Below are 18544 nucleotides of genomic sequence, written 5' to 3'. Positions count from 1 at the left end.
GGGGACCATGGGGACACAGAAGAGTAGATGTATCTACCATCATGAGATGAAAATCCCTGAGGTTTTTTCACATTCTTTTAAAATTAATATTGAGGTATAATTGACATATAATATTATATTAGTTTCAAGTGTACAACATAGTGATTTGACATTTGTATACATTGCAAAATGATCACCACAATAAGTCTAGTTATTGTCTTTCACCTTACAACGTTAATATTATTGACTATGTTACCCATGCTCTACATTCCGTCCCTAGGTATTGTTTACTTTATAATTGGTCTTGTTTACTTTATAATTGGAAGTTTGTACTTCTTTTTTTTCTTGATGTTTATTTATTTTTGACACACAGAGAGAGACAGAGCATGAGTGGGGGAGGGGCAGAGAGAGAGGGAGACACAGAATCCGAAGCAGGCTCCAGGTTCTGGGCTGTCGGCACAGAGCCTGACGTGGGGCTCGAACTCACGCGAGATCACGCGAGATCATGACCTGAGCCGAAGTCGGACGCTTAACCGACTGAGCCACCCAGGCGCCCCGGAAGTTTGTGCTTCTTAATCCCCATCATTCATTGCAGCCAACCAAGTCCCCTCCCCTCTGGCAGCCACTGATCTGTTTCTGTATTTATGAGTCTTGATCTGTTTTGTTTTTTAGATTCCACACATAAGTAAAATCATGCAATATTTGTCTTTCTCTGTCTGACTTACTTCACTTAGCTTAATCCCTTCAAGGTCCATCCATGATTTTATTTTTTATGGCTATGTCGTATTCCATTTACCCATTGATGGACACTTGGTTTGTTTCCATATCTTGGTATCATGAATAATGGTGCCATGAACATGTGGGCTCACATATCTTTTCAAATTAGCGTTTTCGTCCTCTTCGGGTAGATACACGGTAATGGAATTGCTGGATCATATGGTAGCTGTACTTTTTATTTTTTGAGGAGCCTCCATACTGTTTTCCATCACGGCTGTACCTGTTTACATTTCCCCCAAAACTGCACAGAGATCCCCTTTTCTCCACGTCCTTGCCAGTACCTGTTATTTCTTGCCTTTTTGATAACAGTCGTTCTGACGGGTGTGCAGTGATCATCTGCTTGTGGCTTTGATTTGCATTTCCCTGATGTTTCGTGACGTTGAGCATCTTTTCACGTGCCCGTTGACTGCCATCTGTATGTCTTCTTTGGGAAAATGTCTCTGCCCAGATTTTAATTGGATTGTCTGTGTTTGGTAGTTACTGAATTACATGAGTTCTTTATATATTTTGGAGCTAACCGCCTGGGTTTTCTTCTAGGAGTTTTATGGCTTCACATCTTATGTTCAAGTCTTTACTTCATTTTGAGTTAATTTTTGCGTATAGTATAATATAGTGGTCCAGTTTCATACTTTTGCGTGTAGCTGTCCAGTTTTCCCATCACATGTGTGGCAGAGACTGCCTTTTGTCTTCCCTGTTGTGTATTTTGCTTTCTTTGTCACAAATTAATTGGTCATATGTGCATGGGTTTATTTCTGGTTTATCTGCTCTGTTCCATTTATGTCAATACCGTACTGTTTGATTACTATAGCTTTGTACTATAGTTTGAAGTCAGGAAGTGTGAGGCCTCCAGTTTTGTTCTTTCTCAGAATTGATGGCTATTTGAGGTCTTTTGTGGCTCCATACAAATTTTAGAATTATTTGTTGTAGTTCTGTGAAGGAAATGTCATTGGAATTTTGATAGGGATTGCATTGAGTCTGTAGATTCCTTTGGGCAGTACTGACTTTTTAAAAATAATGTTTATTTATTTATTGTGTGTGTGTGTGTGTGTGTGAGAGAGAGAGAGAGAGAGAGAGAGAGAGAGAGAGAGAGAGAAAAGGGGGGGCAGAGACGGGGCCAGAGAGAGAGAATCCCAGGCAGCACACAGCCTGACACAGGGCTTGAACTCACAAACCATGAGATCATGACCTGAGCCCAAATCAAGAATCAGATGCTTAACCAACTGAACCACCCAGGAACCCTGGTAGTATGGACATTTTAATAATACTAATTCTTCCAGTCCATGAGCGCAGAATATCTTGTCCATTAATTTGTGTCTTCTTCAATTTATTTTATTGATATCTTCTAGTTTTCTTAGTACAGGTCTTTTATCTCATTGGCCAAATTTATGCCTAGGTATTTTATTCTTTTTGATGCAATTGTAAATGGGATTGTTTTCTTGACTCCTCTTTCTGATAGCTTGTTACTAGAGTACAGAAATGCAACAGAATTTTGTATACTAATTTTTTATCTGCAACTTTACTGAATGCATTTATTCTAACAGTTTTGTGGGGTTTTTGTTTCGTTTTGGGTGGCCTCTTTAGGGTTTTCTATATCATCATGTCATCTGCAAGTAGTCACAGTTTTATTTCTTTTCCAATTTGTATGCCTTTTTTTTTTTTCATGACTAATTGCTGTGGCTAGGACTTCCAGTACTGTGTTGAATAAAAGTGGAAAAAGTGGGCATTCTTGTCTTTGTTCCTGATCTTAGGGGGAAAGCTTTGAGTATGATGTCAGCTGTGGGTTTGTCATATTTGACCTTTGTTATGTTGAGGTACGTTTCCTCTGTACCCACTTTGTTGAGAGTTTTTATCATAAATGGAGGTTGAATTTTGTCAAATGCATCTATTGAGATGATCGTACAATTTTATCGTTCATCTTATTACTGTAGTGCTGATTGATTTGCAGTTGTTGAATCATCCTTTCATCCCTGGAAGAAATCCCACTTGATCATGGTATATGATCCTTTTAATGTATCTTAAGTTACGTTTGCTAATATTTTTGTTGAGTGGAGTGGGGGGTCGGGGGGTGCATCTGTATTTCTCAGGGATATCAGCCTGTAATTGTCTTTTTTTGTGATGTCATTATCTGGTTTTGGTAGCAGAGTAATGCCAGCCTCATAGAATGAGGAAAGCTTTTCCTCTTCTTCAGTGTTTTGGGAGAGTTTGAGAGGGGTGGGTATTAAATCGCATTTGCGTGTTTGGTAGATTTCACCAGTAAAGCCATCTGATCTTGAACTTTTGTTTGTGGGAGTTATTTGATTACTGATTCAGTCTCCTTATTAGTAACTGGGTCTATTCAGATTTTTTATTTCCTCATGATTCAATCTGGAAGATTTTATGTTTCTAGGGATTTATCCATTTTTCTAGGTTGTCTAATTTGTTGGCCTATCATTGTTCCTAGTAGTCTGTTATGATCCTTTGTATTTCTGCAGTATCAGTTGTAACTTCTGTTCCATTTCTGATTTTATTTATTTGAGCACTTTATTTTTTTTCTCGGTGGGTCTAGCTAAAGAGGTGTTAATATTGTTTATCTTCTTAAAGAACCTGCTCTTAGCTTCATTGATCTTTTCTATTTTTAGTCTCTATTTCATTTATTTCCACTCTGATCTTTATTATTTCCTTTCTTCAACCAACTTTGAGCTTTATTTATTCTTCTTTTTCTAGTTCCTTTAGGGTTTAAAGTTAAATTGTTAAGTTGAATTTCTCTTGTTTCTCGAGGCAGGCCTATATTGCTATGAACTTCCCTCTTAGAACTGTTTTTGCTGGCACCCATAGATTTTGGTATGTTGTGTTTCTGTTCTCCTGAGGATTTTTTCCTCAAGAGCCTAATTCCATAAATTGTTTTGAATCTTGGATCCGATCCACTAATCATTTCTTATTAATTGGCATCTGGCACGTAATGTGGTAATCAGCAGAGGATGCTTTTTTGGAGTTTCTTTTATTCCTTGGTGGCTGGGCCCCGCGTGGAAAGAGGTAGCATGGCAGACATTCCACCGTAGAGATCAAATTAGCTTTTCGGAATTCCAAGAGCTCATCTCGGATTTGCATTCTGTGTTTCATGAGAGAGAGGGTTGGTGGCTACAGACACAGCTGCTGCTATCGATCGTGTCGTAGTTTCTAGTTGTTGTAAAATAAAATGGTTCTGCTCACTCTGTGCACCTGCCACAAGACTCCCGAGTGTTTGACGCCCTTGTGGTGACCAGAGGTGAGTGGCACTGATGGTAGCATAGGCACTACTGTGCTTCTGGGAAGCACTTCGCTCTGCATGCTCGTTTTCTCTGGTCCTGTCCTTTTGTCCTTTCCCAGCTAAGACACCCTGTAATCATTACTTGAAGCATACTGTAGTGGGGAGCCGACTTCTTTGTATTTATTACTTTTAAAATTCTGCCCATCTTCCCACCCCGCCCCCTACTGTTTCTTTTCTTCTTTACTTTGTTTAGGATAAAATTTTGTGAGTTTTCCGTTAAAAGAAAAATGTCGATGAAGAAAGAATCACAATTACGGCCCAGAAAACGTCTTCTCTTTTCATAGACAGGCTATGAAAAGCCAACCCGAGTATTCATTTTTTAATACATTTTTCTTCAAATCTGAATAGATTTGCATTTTATCTTCGGTTTGCTTTCATTTATGAAAACAAGTAGAAATAGCTAAAATGTTTTTTGTACTTTTTTTTTTCCCTCAGTTCAGTTAGCATAAAGCAGTTCCCAGCCTTGAGACATATTTGCTGTAGAGGAAATATAAACAACATTTTAAACATTGATTTTTTGAAACATAGCGCTACAACCGTTATTTAGGGTTCCAGGCCCACAAGTGCTTACTTAATCCATCAACTTGAACTCTGGATCCTGGACACAAGATCAGTAAGTAGAAGGCAGTGGAGGCGAGCCGTCTAGTTTATCCTTCCCTGACCATTGAGACAGTGTTGGTTCCTTTCTGCTTCTGTTTACTCCTCTTCCTCAAAGCCAGTACCCCACTGCGGAAGCTGCTGTGGTGTTTCCCCCGACTTCCAAGCACTCAGAGGAGTATCGGGGGTGGGTGGAGGCCGGAGAGCCCTCGCGACCATGAGCGCCGGCTAATTAAATTAATTGATAGTTAACCTGTGAATGGCGATGCTCTTTACTCTCCCAGCGGGATGTTAAACCGAACAAACCCATGATTGGTGGCACTTCTGGGAGTGTCACAAAGCAGGGCGGGGTGCGGGCTTGGTCAGTGTGACAGATTTGGGGAGGGAAGGAAGAGGTAGAGGAAGGCCACCGTCTAAGCAGTCTGGCTGTGTGTCAGTGCTCACTACATATTTGCAGAATGAATGAATGCAAAGTGACCGCTTTCACAACTTCTTTTATTCCTAGACTCCAGATGAAAAGCCAGACTTGCTGGGCTGCAAGTTGCCTGGTTTTGGCCTGTTTACTGGGCATATGGGCAGTTGTAACGAGGTGGGGTTAGGAGCCTGGCAGAGCATATGTAATTTGTTCAAGTGAGTGTTGGTGTGCAACCCTCTCGGGAGCTTCCCGGGTATAATCTGAAACTGGCCCCTGACTGCAAACGGCAGGGAGAGACGGAGGAGAGAGGCAGGCCACTCCTGGTTGGAAGGTGGCAGGTTTAATAAGCAAAGGGAACTTATATACAAGGCTTGTCTTGGGTGGCAGCAAGACGAGTGGATCCCCGCATCTGCCCGCCACATCCTAAAAGTCTTCATAAACTTTTATGAACAGAGACCTTAACTGGGTTTAGTCAACTAATCTGTGCAAGGTGTTCTCAACACCCCATCACCGTCTCAAGGCGATGTCCTTGGAGCAACTTCTGGGAGCGGGAAAGGCAAACCTCATTCCCACATTCCAAAGACAAGGAAGGGAGGGAGCAACCTCGTCACCTAGGTCTAGCTCGGGGGTCCAGTAGTGGTCATGTCTTCTCAGTGACCTTCCCCAGCATGAGGGATCCTCGAGTTCTTTTCACAGAAGTGTTTTTTCCCTTATACGAGTGATACATGACACGCACCCCGATGTTTATAGCAGCATTATCAACAGTAGCCAAGATATGGAAGCGCCCCAAGTGTCCATCAGTAGATGAACGCATAAAGAAGAGGTGGTCTGCATATACAATGGAATATTATTCAGGCACAAAAAAGAATGAAATCTTGCCGTTTGCAATGATATGGATGGAGCCAGAGAGTATTATGCCAAGTGAAACAAGTCATTCAGAGAAAGACAAATCACATATGACTTCACTCATATGTGAAATTTAAGAAACAGAACAAACAAGCATGGGGGTGGAGAGAGAGAGGCAAACCAAGAAACAGACTTTTAACTCTAGGGAACAGGCTGACGGTTACCAGAGGGGAGGGGAGTGGGGGACGGGGGAAATAGGCGATGGGGGGTTAAGGAGGGCACTTGTGATGAGCACCAGGTGACGTATGGACGTGTTGAATCACTAAATTGTACACTGAAACTAATATGAACACTATGTGAAGTGGAATTAAAGTACAAACTCAAAAAATAAAATGTGGGAAAAGAAAACAAAATAATGCATGTTTGTTAGAGACTAAAGATAAAGAGATTGCCCACATTGCCAACCATCCAAAGAAAACCATCGTCATTGTCAAGATGTTGATAGATTTTCTTCTGATCTAATTAATAAAATTGGCATTTTTGTCTTGCTCTTTAAGACACTTTTTTTTTTTTCTGTCTTGGACGATCTTTCTTAAGGAAAAGACACTTAGTGATGCTTTAAGGTTAGGTCTGCAAAAGAAAAAGGAGAACGCTATGTGGGATTCTCACCTGTCCTTCCTCATTTTAAGTATGAGTTGCATATTCTGAACAATAAATGTCTTTTAAAGTACTTCTCTTCTCTAAAATGAGTGCCCCCAATGCCTTTTTTCCCCCAAGGCCACCCTCCCTCCTCAGCCCGACAGCGTCAGACCTCCCGTGTGTGGCTAAGCCCCTGCCTTGCACGTCAGCCTGGTCTGTGCTGAGACTTTTCTTCCAAGGGTCTTCTTACCATTCTCTCGGTTCCTTCTGCCAAAGCATTTTGCACTTCCACGTTTAAAATCACTGAACTTAGGTTTGACCCTTTAACACATTTAAAACCGTTTAAACTTGCACATTTGAAACCCAAACGCCTGGCTAGCCCAGGTCTCCCTCCGGCTACCACCTTCTCTCTTACTCTCCCTCCTTCCAGACTTCCTGAACTGAACTCTGTGGATGGCCCTCCTCTCTCCAGCCTTGCTTCCCAGGCCCTTCTCAGTCCACCTTGGTCTTGCTTCTGTGGCCCCCACTCAGCTGAAGCCACTCCCACCAGAGTCGCCAAAGGCCGCCTGGTGTTAGAGCCACAGGCTTCCCCCCAGCCTCCATGTGGCTGACCTTCCTGTGCCCACCTTGACTGGCTTCCTTCTCTCCCCTTCGCTTCTGTAACTCCAGAACCTGCTGGATTTCAGCCTGCCCCCACCTGCTGCTTCTCAAGCCAGTTGCCAGGCCTCCCTCTTTTGCTCATCACACACGTCTCGTTCCTTCAGGTCCACCCTGTGCCGTCTTCTTGCCTCGTCTCGTCCCTTCTCCCTCGCCGTGTGTCCCTGCGGATCCCCCCCGTTCCCGTGACTCTGTGTGCCGTTTATGCACGTACCCCAGCCACTCCCACTGTTTGCCTCCAGCCCCGTCGGGAACGTGAGACCCCTCTACCCCACTGCCTCCTGAGCCTCTCTGCTCAGATGTCCTGTGGACACCTAAAAGCCCACGTGGGCCTCTGCTCCCCATAGCTCCCTCCGGCCTGCCCCTCATCCTGCGCACATCGTAAGGCCGCGGAAGCCTGTCCGGTCCTCTGCTGGTAAGCCCTCCGCTCGTTCCTGGAGGCCCCAGCCCGTTGCTGTCACACACACCAGCTCACCCTGCTGACCTGCCCGCCTCTCTGTGGCCTCTGCACTTGTCCGCGCTCCGTGCCGTGAGTGGTTGGTGCCTCGATGCCTCCTCACTCCTCACTCAGCTCCCGGTGCCTCGGTTTTCCCCTGTCCCCCAGCCCCACCGTCCCTGAGTGCCCTTGTTCCCTCTCTGGGTTAGCTCCTCCCCCTTTCCCAGCCAGCCCCTCCTCCTGTGTGTCTCTGCTCCAACAGACTTCCTTCGGGAAGCCCTCTCCGAACTGCTAGACACTGGGGCAACTGCCAGTGTGTGTAGCCCCTACACGTGACCTCAGGATGGCCCAGGATGACTCGTCTTCTCCTCCAGCCTGTGCACCAGGACATCGTCTCCTAGGCCCGCGTCGAGCACCCTGGTCACTAATAAACGTGAGAGGATGGGCACAGCGCCTTCCCTTCTGGCTTTCAAGGTGCTGGTACCCGGCTAAAGGGGGTTCCGCTGCGCGGTTTGCGTGCAGCTCTCCAAGGAGCATGACCCTGGCGGTGTTCCGCGGGAAGGCAAAAGCTTCGAACAAGCAGGTCTACGAGGAACCTGTTTTGCAAATATAGTTCAGAAGAAACTGAGTTCTCTGCATAAGAGCCTTTAGAAACATTTATTATAAAGTAATTTTAGGAAAAGGAGCTACAGAGCTCATAAAAGCTCATTGCTACGTAAATGTTTTAACCATGTTAAGATGACTTCCTATTTTAACTAATGTTGTCTAATAAATACCAATGATTGTAAGTCACGAGGGTTATGGACAGTTCGTACGGCCGCTGTGAGCACCGAGGTCTGTGGCAGCCTTGCTCAGCGGCCTGGTAACCAGTCCCGGTTGAGCTGACACATCTTCGGCACCTTGCATCCGAGGGGAGACCTTGGCCGGGTCCTTTTCCCACCGCTTCCCTCTGAGACTGCACAGAAGGGAAAGTGGGTGCAGACTTGCTAGGGGATTGGAAGAGGCCAGTGGCTGGCTCGTGGTGGGGCTCTGGCAGTTTGAGGACCACCACGTCTGGAAAACGTGGAAGGGTTCTTTTCATCTGCTCACTTGTTTACTTCTTGTCTAGTGTTTCTACTAAAGAGGTTAAGTCTTCTATAAAATTATATGTCAGGACTCCAGTGGAATGAAATAATAACACAGTATACCTTTTTGAATTATTTATTTATTCTTTGTCGATTTTATCCAGGCTCCTGTTCCTTTAACCCAATTAGTTCAGAATTACAACAGATGATGTCATCTGATCCGTGCTGTGTCACCTGCCTGTTTTCACCCTGTAGATACTTAGTCAGCACCTTCCAAGTGTCTTCTCTGGTCACGGCAGTCACACTGCAGCGAAGGCTGCCTGGCCTGGCCCACCCCGGATCTCTCGTTTGTACCAGGAGCGCCTGGCCTGTGCTGAGGCTGCGCCCATTTTCAGGATTGAGTCACTGCTTGTTAGGGCACGATGCCGATTTCCTTCATTAGTTCGTGCTGCTCCCAGGAGACAGCCACACGGTATTCGTCTTTCAACCTCCTTTTGAAAATATCACAGTAAAGAATTCATCGAATGTCTTTCAGCTGTCTTCTTTTTCGGTCAGTAATTCAATGCAACACTTCTTAGAGCCTGTTCCACTTCCTTCACTGATTTCCAAAACGCCTTTTAATTATTTCTTACCTTTAAAAATCATTTCACAGCTTTTAATATTTAGTAATTCATGCTGTCATCAAAGAGGCAACTTTATTCTTTTGATCGTCGAGACTCCTGTGGGTGTTGATGCTGGATCACAAGATGATGCCGGAATTGGAGACGTATCAGTAGGTCGAGGCTGTGCGTTCGAAGAGCAGGCTTACCAAAGGAAGCAATCCTGTTGGCTTCTTCTTTTCTGCAGAGGAAGAAGCATAATTACAAACCCTGTATTATTATAGTATAGAGAACCTTTTTATGATATTGGTGTAGGAGGGTCCTAAGCTTCCCATGTTATAATGGACACATTCTGTATACCTGCCCTACAGTGTAAGGAGTCAGCAGCATAAGGCACTACGTTGCAGTCAATCAGTTCATCAGTATTTATTGATTATCGTCTCATGAAGGAAACTGCACCGGGCACCTTTGGGGATGCAGAGGATTCAAGGTGTTTAAGATGCCTGTACATTTCACGTAACTCAGACAGAAGCATAGCACAGGGAGGACGCTACCGGGCAAAGAATAGAATGAGTCTGCCGATGGTGTCTGCTAAGGTACATTCGGAAATTAGACACAGGTAGAAAAAGTTTTGTGAAAGACTTTTCAGAATGAATTTCATTTTCCTTTAAAGCACTGGAAGTATCATATGGTATCAATTTAAGGGAATAACTGATTTTAAAAGAATAAAGCAAAGGAAGACACTGGTTAATGATGGGCCACAAGGGAGTGGGTTAAATATAACTCTTGGGCCTGGTTGATCTCTGATACGTCGCAGGCCAGTAATTAGAAATTACCCAAGATTAACGAGGAGAATCACAGATTGCTTAGTTACTGTTTTGTTTCATTGCACATGTGGTCTAATGTGCCATATCAACATGTACCCTTTCTTGTTTTCAGCATGCACTCCTGGCTTTAAAGTTTATACTTGCATTTGCCATACCTGATAAACCACGGCATATCCAGATGAAACTGGCCCGATTGGAATTTGAGTCTTTGGAGGCACTCAAGCAGCAGGTAAAGGCAACTGTCCTGAAAGTCTATGTATTTCTTTAGCAAATGCCGGGGGCCATAATTTAGAGGACTCGCTCTCAGCATTTCCTTCAGCCCTTGAAGTTACTAGCTCAAATAAATACAGAGGACTACAGTTTAGGACGGTGTAACAAAACCAAAATCCTAATAATATGAACAACAGATAGCTTCAGGGAACTCAACTAGGCAAGACAAAAATATCCAAGTGATGTTAAAGAATAGAGCTAGCATTCAGCAGAAGAACAAGGCCGGGATTTCCAAGACTTGCCCTGGAGCAGCCCCCACCGTTTCTAAGTCGGCCTTCTGCAGAAGCATTAAACGAGGAGAACTGAGTAAATAGAATCTTGCATAATATTGCAGAGAGTGAGGGGGGAGTGACAACGTGTGGGCGAAAGCATCAGAAAATGCCCTGGAAGTAGCAGCTTCTGCCAATGATCTCCATATTCTCCTCAAAGACGATGCTTGGAGGTCTTCACTCCGACTCTCGATTGCAGCAGAGTGTGAGCAGGAAGACAGACTCCTACGTGCCCGAGCCAGTTCTCTCCAGCGATACGTAGCAGCTAAACCAGTGAGCAAATCAATAAGGCGGTGTCATCTGAGAAGACAGACTCTAGGTCCGGGACCCGGGTTCTGACCCACACAGTCCGTTAGGCTACCAAACCACCTTATACAGGAATTTTTTTTTTTTTTTATGTCTGGGGAGCTGGGAGGAAAAAAATTGAAAGGGGGACCCATCCAAGCTGACCCTCTGATAGAAGCAAGGGGCTCCAGGATGGTCCACGAGGCGGGAGTCCCCACACGGGAGCAGAGCGTGCCCCCAGTGAGGCAGGGTGTCCCCAGAATAAGACTTGCGGTAAGAGTACAGAGAAGAGGGAGGAGCGCGCGTCCACCAGCTGGACGCAGCCGGGGAGGAGACTAGATTCCCGAGGTCTCCTGGGTGGGGACAGGTTCACCTAGCCGGTGTGCTTGAGTCGTAGACGCCGGGCGTCGTGCTCAGCAGTGAGGGACCAGAAGCACTCACAGCAGTGTCGGGAAGCCTGTTACCCCCTCGGACACTTCTCGTCGATCTGGGGGTGCTGGCCAACACAGCTACACAAGAGGAAGAAATAGGAGGTCAAGTAACCTGGAAGACGCAAGTGTATCGTTACTTGAAGGTTATAGGGTTATATATACAAAAACCACGAGATAAATAATTGGAAACAAATAGGAAAACTTGGTAAGGTTACAAGAGTCATCTAAAATTATTTGTTTCCTTTCACAAGAAAGGACAGCCATTTGAAGATATTATTGAAGAAAAAGTCTCATTTACTGAAGAAGCCAAACTATAAAACCTTTAGGTAGTAATTGATCAAAACAATTTGGATAATCTATATCAAGAGTATTTTTAAAAGACTGCTGGGACCAAAAGATTCAATCTTGTGAAAATTTGATGCCAATTGAAGTATATAGAAACAGACATTTGAGAATAGCAAGGAGATTTCTGAGTAAAAGAAGAAAAATGAGGCCTCTAGCCCTGCCAGATATTAAAATGTATTCTGAATAATACGATAGTTATAGCAATTGAGTCCATTTTGAATTAGGGAAGAAACAGATCGGCGGAATACAGAGTCTGTAAATGGACCCAAATAAAACTGGGACTTCAGCGTATGATAAAATTAACATTCTGCGGCAGTGGGGAAAAAGAACTGCTGTTACATGGTCTGATGACAAACAATTGTTTGGGGGAAGTTATTGTAGTTTGTTTCGCCTCATTCCTTACACACCTCTTACCACCACCACCCTGCAAAATTTAGATGGTTAACAGATACAAAAAGTATGACAATTTAAAACTTCTCTGTGACAAAAGAGAAAGAGACAAAACTCAACAGATAAATTGGACAAACTGGGGAGATACTTGCATGAAAAACGGTTAATATCTTTAATTTAAAAAGAATTTTGAGGGGCGCCTGGGTGGCTCAGTCGCTGATCTCGCGGTTCGTGAGTTCGAGCCCCGCGTCGGGCTCTGTGCTGATGGCTCAGATCCTGCTTCGGATTCTGTGTCTCCCTCTCTCTCTGCCCCTTCCCCGCTCGTGCTCTGTCTCACTCTGTCTCTCAAAGATGAATAAACGTTAAAAAAAAATTTTTTTTAAGAATTTTGATAAACCCATTTAAAAGGACAGTCCAGTAATCAAAGTTAACATAAGAAGAGGTATTCAGCCTCACTCACAGTTAAAGAAACATAAGGTCACACAGCAGTGAAATACCGCATTTTACACGTTCTGTTGCCAAATGTTGGGTGATGATCTGTTCTCGTCTGGTATGGGGAAAGGGACACTTTTATGTACTTGACAGAAGTGTGAATTGGCTTAACCTTTCTAGAATGCAGTTGAATCAAAATTTAGATTACCAAGACTCTCGCTAGGGTAACCGTTCTAACCGCAAAGTGGACCAAAATGCAGGTGTCGAAACATCTCCATTAGCAAGAACCCTGAGACAGCCAAACTCAGTAGGAGACAGATGAAAATAATTGTTGTCTGATAGTGGTTCCATATGAAAAAGTTCTGTGAGCCTGCTTCTTGAAAAGATCTCTTTGTGCTGGAGGCTATGCACACGTGTGCGTGTATGAGTGTGTCTTTGCTGTTTTATTAAGTGGAGAAAGCAGGGTCGAGAACAAATTTGAGCTCACTTTTGAAGACGAGAAGGAAGGAAGGGAAGAAAAATGGACAAATGCAGATGTGTTTTTGGGGAGAAGGGCGCCTGGGAAACGCTGAACAGTAGTTACCTTTGAGGAGGGATCAAGAGTTCTCTTTTACATACGGTTTGAATTTTCTGGCCATGCACGTGTATTACTTTTTTAAGGTCAACAGGAATTCTTCGGGAGGGGGATTAGTTGCCATTTGTTACCTGTATGCTTTTCTGCGCTGGAAACACTAATGTAAGTAAATAAGGAATGAACCCTCCCTCATGTTGGTGGTTTGAACAATTATTTAAGTTCCCTAATGCCATTTTCAGACTCCCCTGAGAGCATCCTTCACGCATTCTTCCTCCTCCTTCCTCGTTCTTTTTACAAACATTCCTATATGTTGTTGGTTTTCTTCTTGGAAAAAAAAGTGTAAACGTTGGGTGAAATTTTTGGAGTAAAATTTATTTTCACATAACATGTGTTTTGCACCTGAAGTTTGAAGGCATGACTCAAGTGTGGAAACCCAGAGGCGATGTTGAGGCGCAGTGGGATTTGTCTGTAAAGTCCTCAGTGGACCTGAAATGACGTCAGGGTAAGACCAAGGCTGAGGGCAGGCCCCCTGAATTTGGCACCCCACTCTACTTCAGAGGACTTGCTCAGCTCCCATTTAAAGGAGAGGCTGAGGGGCACCTGGGTGGCTCAGTCGGTTGAACGTCCGACTTCGGCTCAGGTCATGATCTCGCGGTTTGTGAGTTCAAGCCCCGCGTCAGGCCCCGTGCCGACAGCTCAGAGCCTGGAGCCTGCTTGGGATTCTGTGTCTCCCTCTCTCTCTGCCCTCCCCTACTTGCACTCTGTCTGTCTCTCTCTCAAAAATAAAGAGTAAAAAAAATTTTTTTGTTTAATAAAAATTAAAAGAAAATAAAGGAGAGGCCGAAACTCCAGGGGTGAGGGGCAGAAAAGTCAGCAACCTGGTGGGGGCAGAGCACAGTCCCCCCCCACCCCCACAGCCAGGTTCCTTAGACTTGTGACAAGCGTGTGGGCACAGACAGTTGTAACGGCCTCGTTGTTCAGATCCCAAATCTTACACTCACCCTCTTTCCTCAGATGTGGTCGTAGGAGGCCCGGGTGCCCTGTGGTTCCTCCCGGGCTGTCCGGGGCCACACCGCCTCTCTTCAAGCAGTTGTCCTCCCTGTGCCTTGTCCCCACGGCGAAAGCCTCCCCCCTGAGAGAGAACCTTGCCAAATGGAGGTGTCAGGGGCTAAACTGCATTCTGTAAAGGCACCCGCCCGCCCGCCTGCCACAGCCAAATTCATCTCCTTAAAAGGTGCATTTCCAAAATGTATCCAGGAACTTATGTCCAGTAATTGCTTACGAATATGTGCATTCTATGTATGTGATTTTTACCACTTAGGCACCAGGAATACTTGTGATGACCAGTGGTCCGGAAGAAAATTTTAAACACTCACAGTGAGATTTATAGTCACAGAACTTTTTTAAACGTTTAAATTTCCATTTATGAGCATATTATTAAAGTATGACCATGATTGACACTTTCAGGCTGAAAAAAAAATTATTAGCATAAAATCCTTTGGGAGAAATGGCAAGAAAATATGATTTCAAAGAGGAGAAAAAAAGGAAAAACAAAATTGTTACTATTAATGAAGAGGGTATCCATCTACTTCTTAAATAGGTGATGGTGGATATCACATCCCTGTGGTATTTCTTGGACATCTTTAAAAGAGTGAGCTAATAGTTTATTTTTAATATTTACACTATGGTAATATGCAATATCTACAGGAAGCTAGAAGATACATTTTCATAACTACCTAATTTATGGTGAAAGTTTTTAAATATTTTATTTTAAAGTTTATTCATTTATTTTGAGAGAGAGAGAGAGAGCATGCATGGTAGAGGGGGGGGAAGGCAGAGAGAGAAAGAGGGAGAGAAGGTCCCAAGCACGATCCACACTCGTAGTGCAGAGCCCAGTGGGGGCGTTGAACTCACGAACCACGAGATCATGACCTGAGCTGAAACCAAGAGTCGGACACGAACCAACCCAAGGGCCCCCATGGTGAAGATTTTAGATGTCAACATAAAATAGTATGGGAGGGCACATAGCACCCAAACATTTTCAGGGGTATGTAAGCAAAAACGTATTTTAATTGTATAGCACTGTCTTAGGAAGAGCTTTGGTAAATCAGGTTTCTGCAGCGACTGCATTTCTAGCGAGGTTCCATACGTTGGGGCAAACAACCCCCTGGCCACCTGTGCACCCCTGAATTCCTTGTCAAGGTGAGATCCTGCTTCATGCGAGTGAGGCTTTCCTCTCGATCAGGATGGCACATTGCCATGCATTTGTCTGAAAAGCAAAGGCTCTGTAATGATGTTGGGTATTAACGTGTCTCGTATTACTAAATGCATTTACCTAGAAGTCCCACTGCAGGGCTGCTGTGCTCGCTCTGGGGGGGCTCAGAGGTGTGAGTGTTCGCTGTGGACAGTGATCTGTCAGATCATGTCAGCTCCTGGCTTCCCCTGGCTTCCCATCACACCCTACCTGACAGCGAAACAAAGCCCTAATTCAAAGGCAAAATTTATTTACACTCGTCGTCATTGAAAGATGAAGCGCTAACCAAAATTCTGTCTCGTATTTTACTTTGTTTGTTTGTTTGTTTGTTTGTTTGTTTGTTTGTTTAAAGGGAGCTCTGTGCCCAATGTCTGGCTTGCTCTCATGACCCTGAGATCAAGAGTTCCGTGCTGTACTGACTGAAGCAGTCAGGCGCCCCTCCCTGTCGCATGTTATTTTAAAAGAAGAAAACAGCCTAAAAGATTTTAAGTCCCTTTGGGCTTTTTTCTTAAGCCATAGATGTGATTCTGTGATTAATATCACCTTCTAAGAAAACGTGATTTTGGTGCTGATTTTGCTATTAAGGTTCTGGAGGGACAGAAATATCCTACAGGTTTTGAGTCCGCATATCTCTCAAATGCCTTAAAACAGGACATTCTTAGCCAGCTTGCACTAGAGATGATCTTAAATTCACATGTGTGCCGCTCAGATGTCTCTGGTCCATCGAGTGGACAGGGGTGGTGAGTGCTGTGCTCGGGGTTCCTTAGGGCCTGGAACCACAAACCAAGTGGAAGCATTCCTCTCTCCACTATACTGTGTTGAAATCACGATCTGAAAATCTGACCTGGGACGGAGGCTGGACGGTGGAGCCTGTGGCAGCTGCCCCTCTCCTGTCCCCCCTCGTGCCGGCCCGGGCTTCGTGGTGTGGTCACCACTGCAGCACGGGCCACAGAGGTTCACGGTTCTGTCAGTTGAGACAGACATTTGTGTTACGTTGCCTGTTGAGCCTCACTGTGCAGAGGTCCTGAGAAGCCCAGAAGGTCCTAGATAGGAAAGGTCGCCCATTTAATGCTTTTCAGAAACTCAGATGAACTGGCACGTCTTCAGTTTACTCGCTGAACTATTGACATTTCTAGGATGTAGAATTTGTCTTCTCTTTCTTTCAACTGACATTTAACTATCTGCTTTGTGAATAAGTAGAGCCTAACTCACGGGGCTCTGCCCGTACATCAAAGGCAGAGAGGGCTTCTGCTGTGTCCTCTGGTCAGTCAGTGGGCCCCAGGTCAAAACTGGAGTTATTGAAGACATATTTTGGAATAAATCTCATTAATGCCTACCTAGCCCATCCCTGGGCTCTTTCACTGTCATGTGACCAGAAATCGACGGTAAAATTGTCAACAGAAATTATTACTTTTGAATAATTAGTATTTTATGTTTAATTTACGTTGGAATCACTACTTTTCAATTCAGGTTCTCATTCTACGGACAAAACATGACTGAGAAATTTAAGTCCGTTCTTAAATTGGGCAGTGCATCTTGAATGGAGAAGTTTAGATAAAGACACATGTGCCTGGGCCCCACACCTGAAGAGTCAGATTCCCTAGATCTAAGGTGGGGCCCAGGCACCTACATGTAAAAAACCCCTCCTATTGCTTTAGTGCCCGCCCCCCGCCCCCTAATCCTGAATCCCCAGCAAAGATAGATCCCAAGCATGTTCAGGGGAGTGCCAAGAGCTAGCAAGGTCTGGGCCAGGGTCTGCCACCATAAATGAGGCAGATGGCCTCTTCGCACCTCAGTGTTTGTTTTATGAAACGAAGGGCTGGATTGCGTGCTCTGTGCGAAGGCCCAGAAATCTGCCATTTTGCCCAGCGCTCTTCTACTGCAGGAGCCCTGAAGCCATTTGGAGAAGTGCTCTGTGCATGGTAGCTGTTCCTCTTAGCCGTGGTGGGAGGGGACAGAGGAAAGGAGAGGTACTGAGGGCAGGTCCTTCGTGGGGGTCAGATAGGGAACTGTGGCATTTCTAAGTACACAGGCGGGTCAGATGTACGTGAAGGTGAGAGGCAAACTGGAGAAAATAAAATGGTTTGCTCTGCAGACAGAATTCTCAGAGAGTCAGGTTCCAGTCGGTAAGACCTTTGCAAGAATTCCAGAGAGTAAATATCATCCTCGCGACACCCTTTTGTTTCTTTTCAAATTGACGTGCTCAGTTCTCGGTAATTTTGAGATCTAGTTAAAAATAGGAAGGAGCCACTCAGCGTCCTAGAGCGCGAGGACCCCGCGTCCTCAGAAGAGCTCCCACTTCAACCGGCCTCCGGGCAGCCAGGCGTCCCAGGGCCAACCACCCACAGAAGCCAGGGCACTGGGTCCAGACGCAGCTTTTCAGAAAGATGACAGCCTCCGAAATCAGAACAAGATAAAGACTTCTAAGAGGAGCCCACGGTGCTAAGTATGGCCCTCGAGGACCTCGAAACAGGTGTGGGACCCTTGCCGGGCTGGGCCAGCGGGCCAGTGGCCTCAAGGCCCGTCTCTGTTTCCTAGAGGGAAGTATATTTAAACCCTTTCCGGCACTTAGCAGTCATCTCTGAACTTCCCTTGCCCTGCCTCTGTGCTCTCGAGTCGGGGTGGGTAAACCCGGCTTTTAAGGGAGAGTTTCGCCGGACTGTTGAATGTGTAGTCACAGGCTGGTGTCCCAGCGTGCGGGTCAGGAGGAAAGGAGTCCGGAGAGAGAACCGGCTTCCGAGAAAGGCACTGGCCCTCGGTGCCAGACGCGGCCTCAGTCCTCAAGGACGGACGGCCCATCTCCCAGGGCCCCAAGCCGGGTGCCGGCCTCGCGGGCTACGGGGCCTCAAGACCTGGGGTGGCCCCTCCGAGCGGACCTCTCCCCTCCTCTTGTGTTGGCATCTCCCCAACACAGCAAGGCCCTGGGAGGTGGTGCCCACCGCGCATGGTCAGAGCGAGGCTCCGATGAGACACAGCGTGTGTGTGTGTGTTGGGGGGGAGGGGGGAGGGAGAGACGAGGGTGGCAAAGCAGGGCAGGGACCCCCTCGGGCTCGGGGGCCCTGGGTCGCCGGGCCCGCCGGGAAGGAATTCCGGGAAACTGGTGCCGTGAGACCGGTTTAGGTGACGGTCGCGACTCCCCGTTTTCACGGCCCGCACGCAGCTGGGCAGCAGC

The 18544-nt window shown here is 45.6% G+C and overlaps 1 protein-coding gene across 1 annotated transcript in view; it reads left to right on the top strand.

Annotated features, from left to right (window-relative positions):
* ANO10 (anoctamin 10) overlaps positions 1–18544 on the top strand; it is a 264223-nt gene that overhangs the window by 207618 nt on the left and 38061 nt on the right. The window contains exon 12 of the mRNA XM_042903443.1: positions 10235–10351. Coding sequence (XP_042759377.1) covers positions 10235–10351 — 117 coding nt within the window. The remainder of the gene's footprint in view (positions 1–10234; positions 10352–18544) is intronic.

The sequence above is a fragment of the Panthera leo genome, chromosome C2, assembly GCF_018350215.1.
Source record: "Panthera leo isolate Ple1 chromosome C2, P.leo_Ple1_pat1.1, whole genome shotgun sequence".
NCBI lineage: Eukaryota > Metazoa > Chordata > Mammalia > Carnivora > Felidae > Panthera > Panthera leo.
This window is presented reverse-complemented; position numbering and strand designations above follow the sequence as displayed.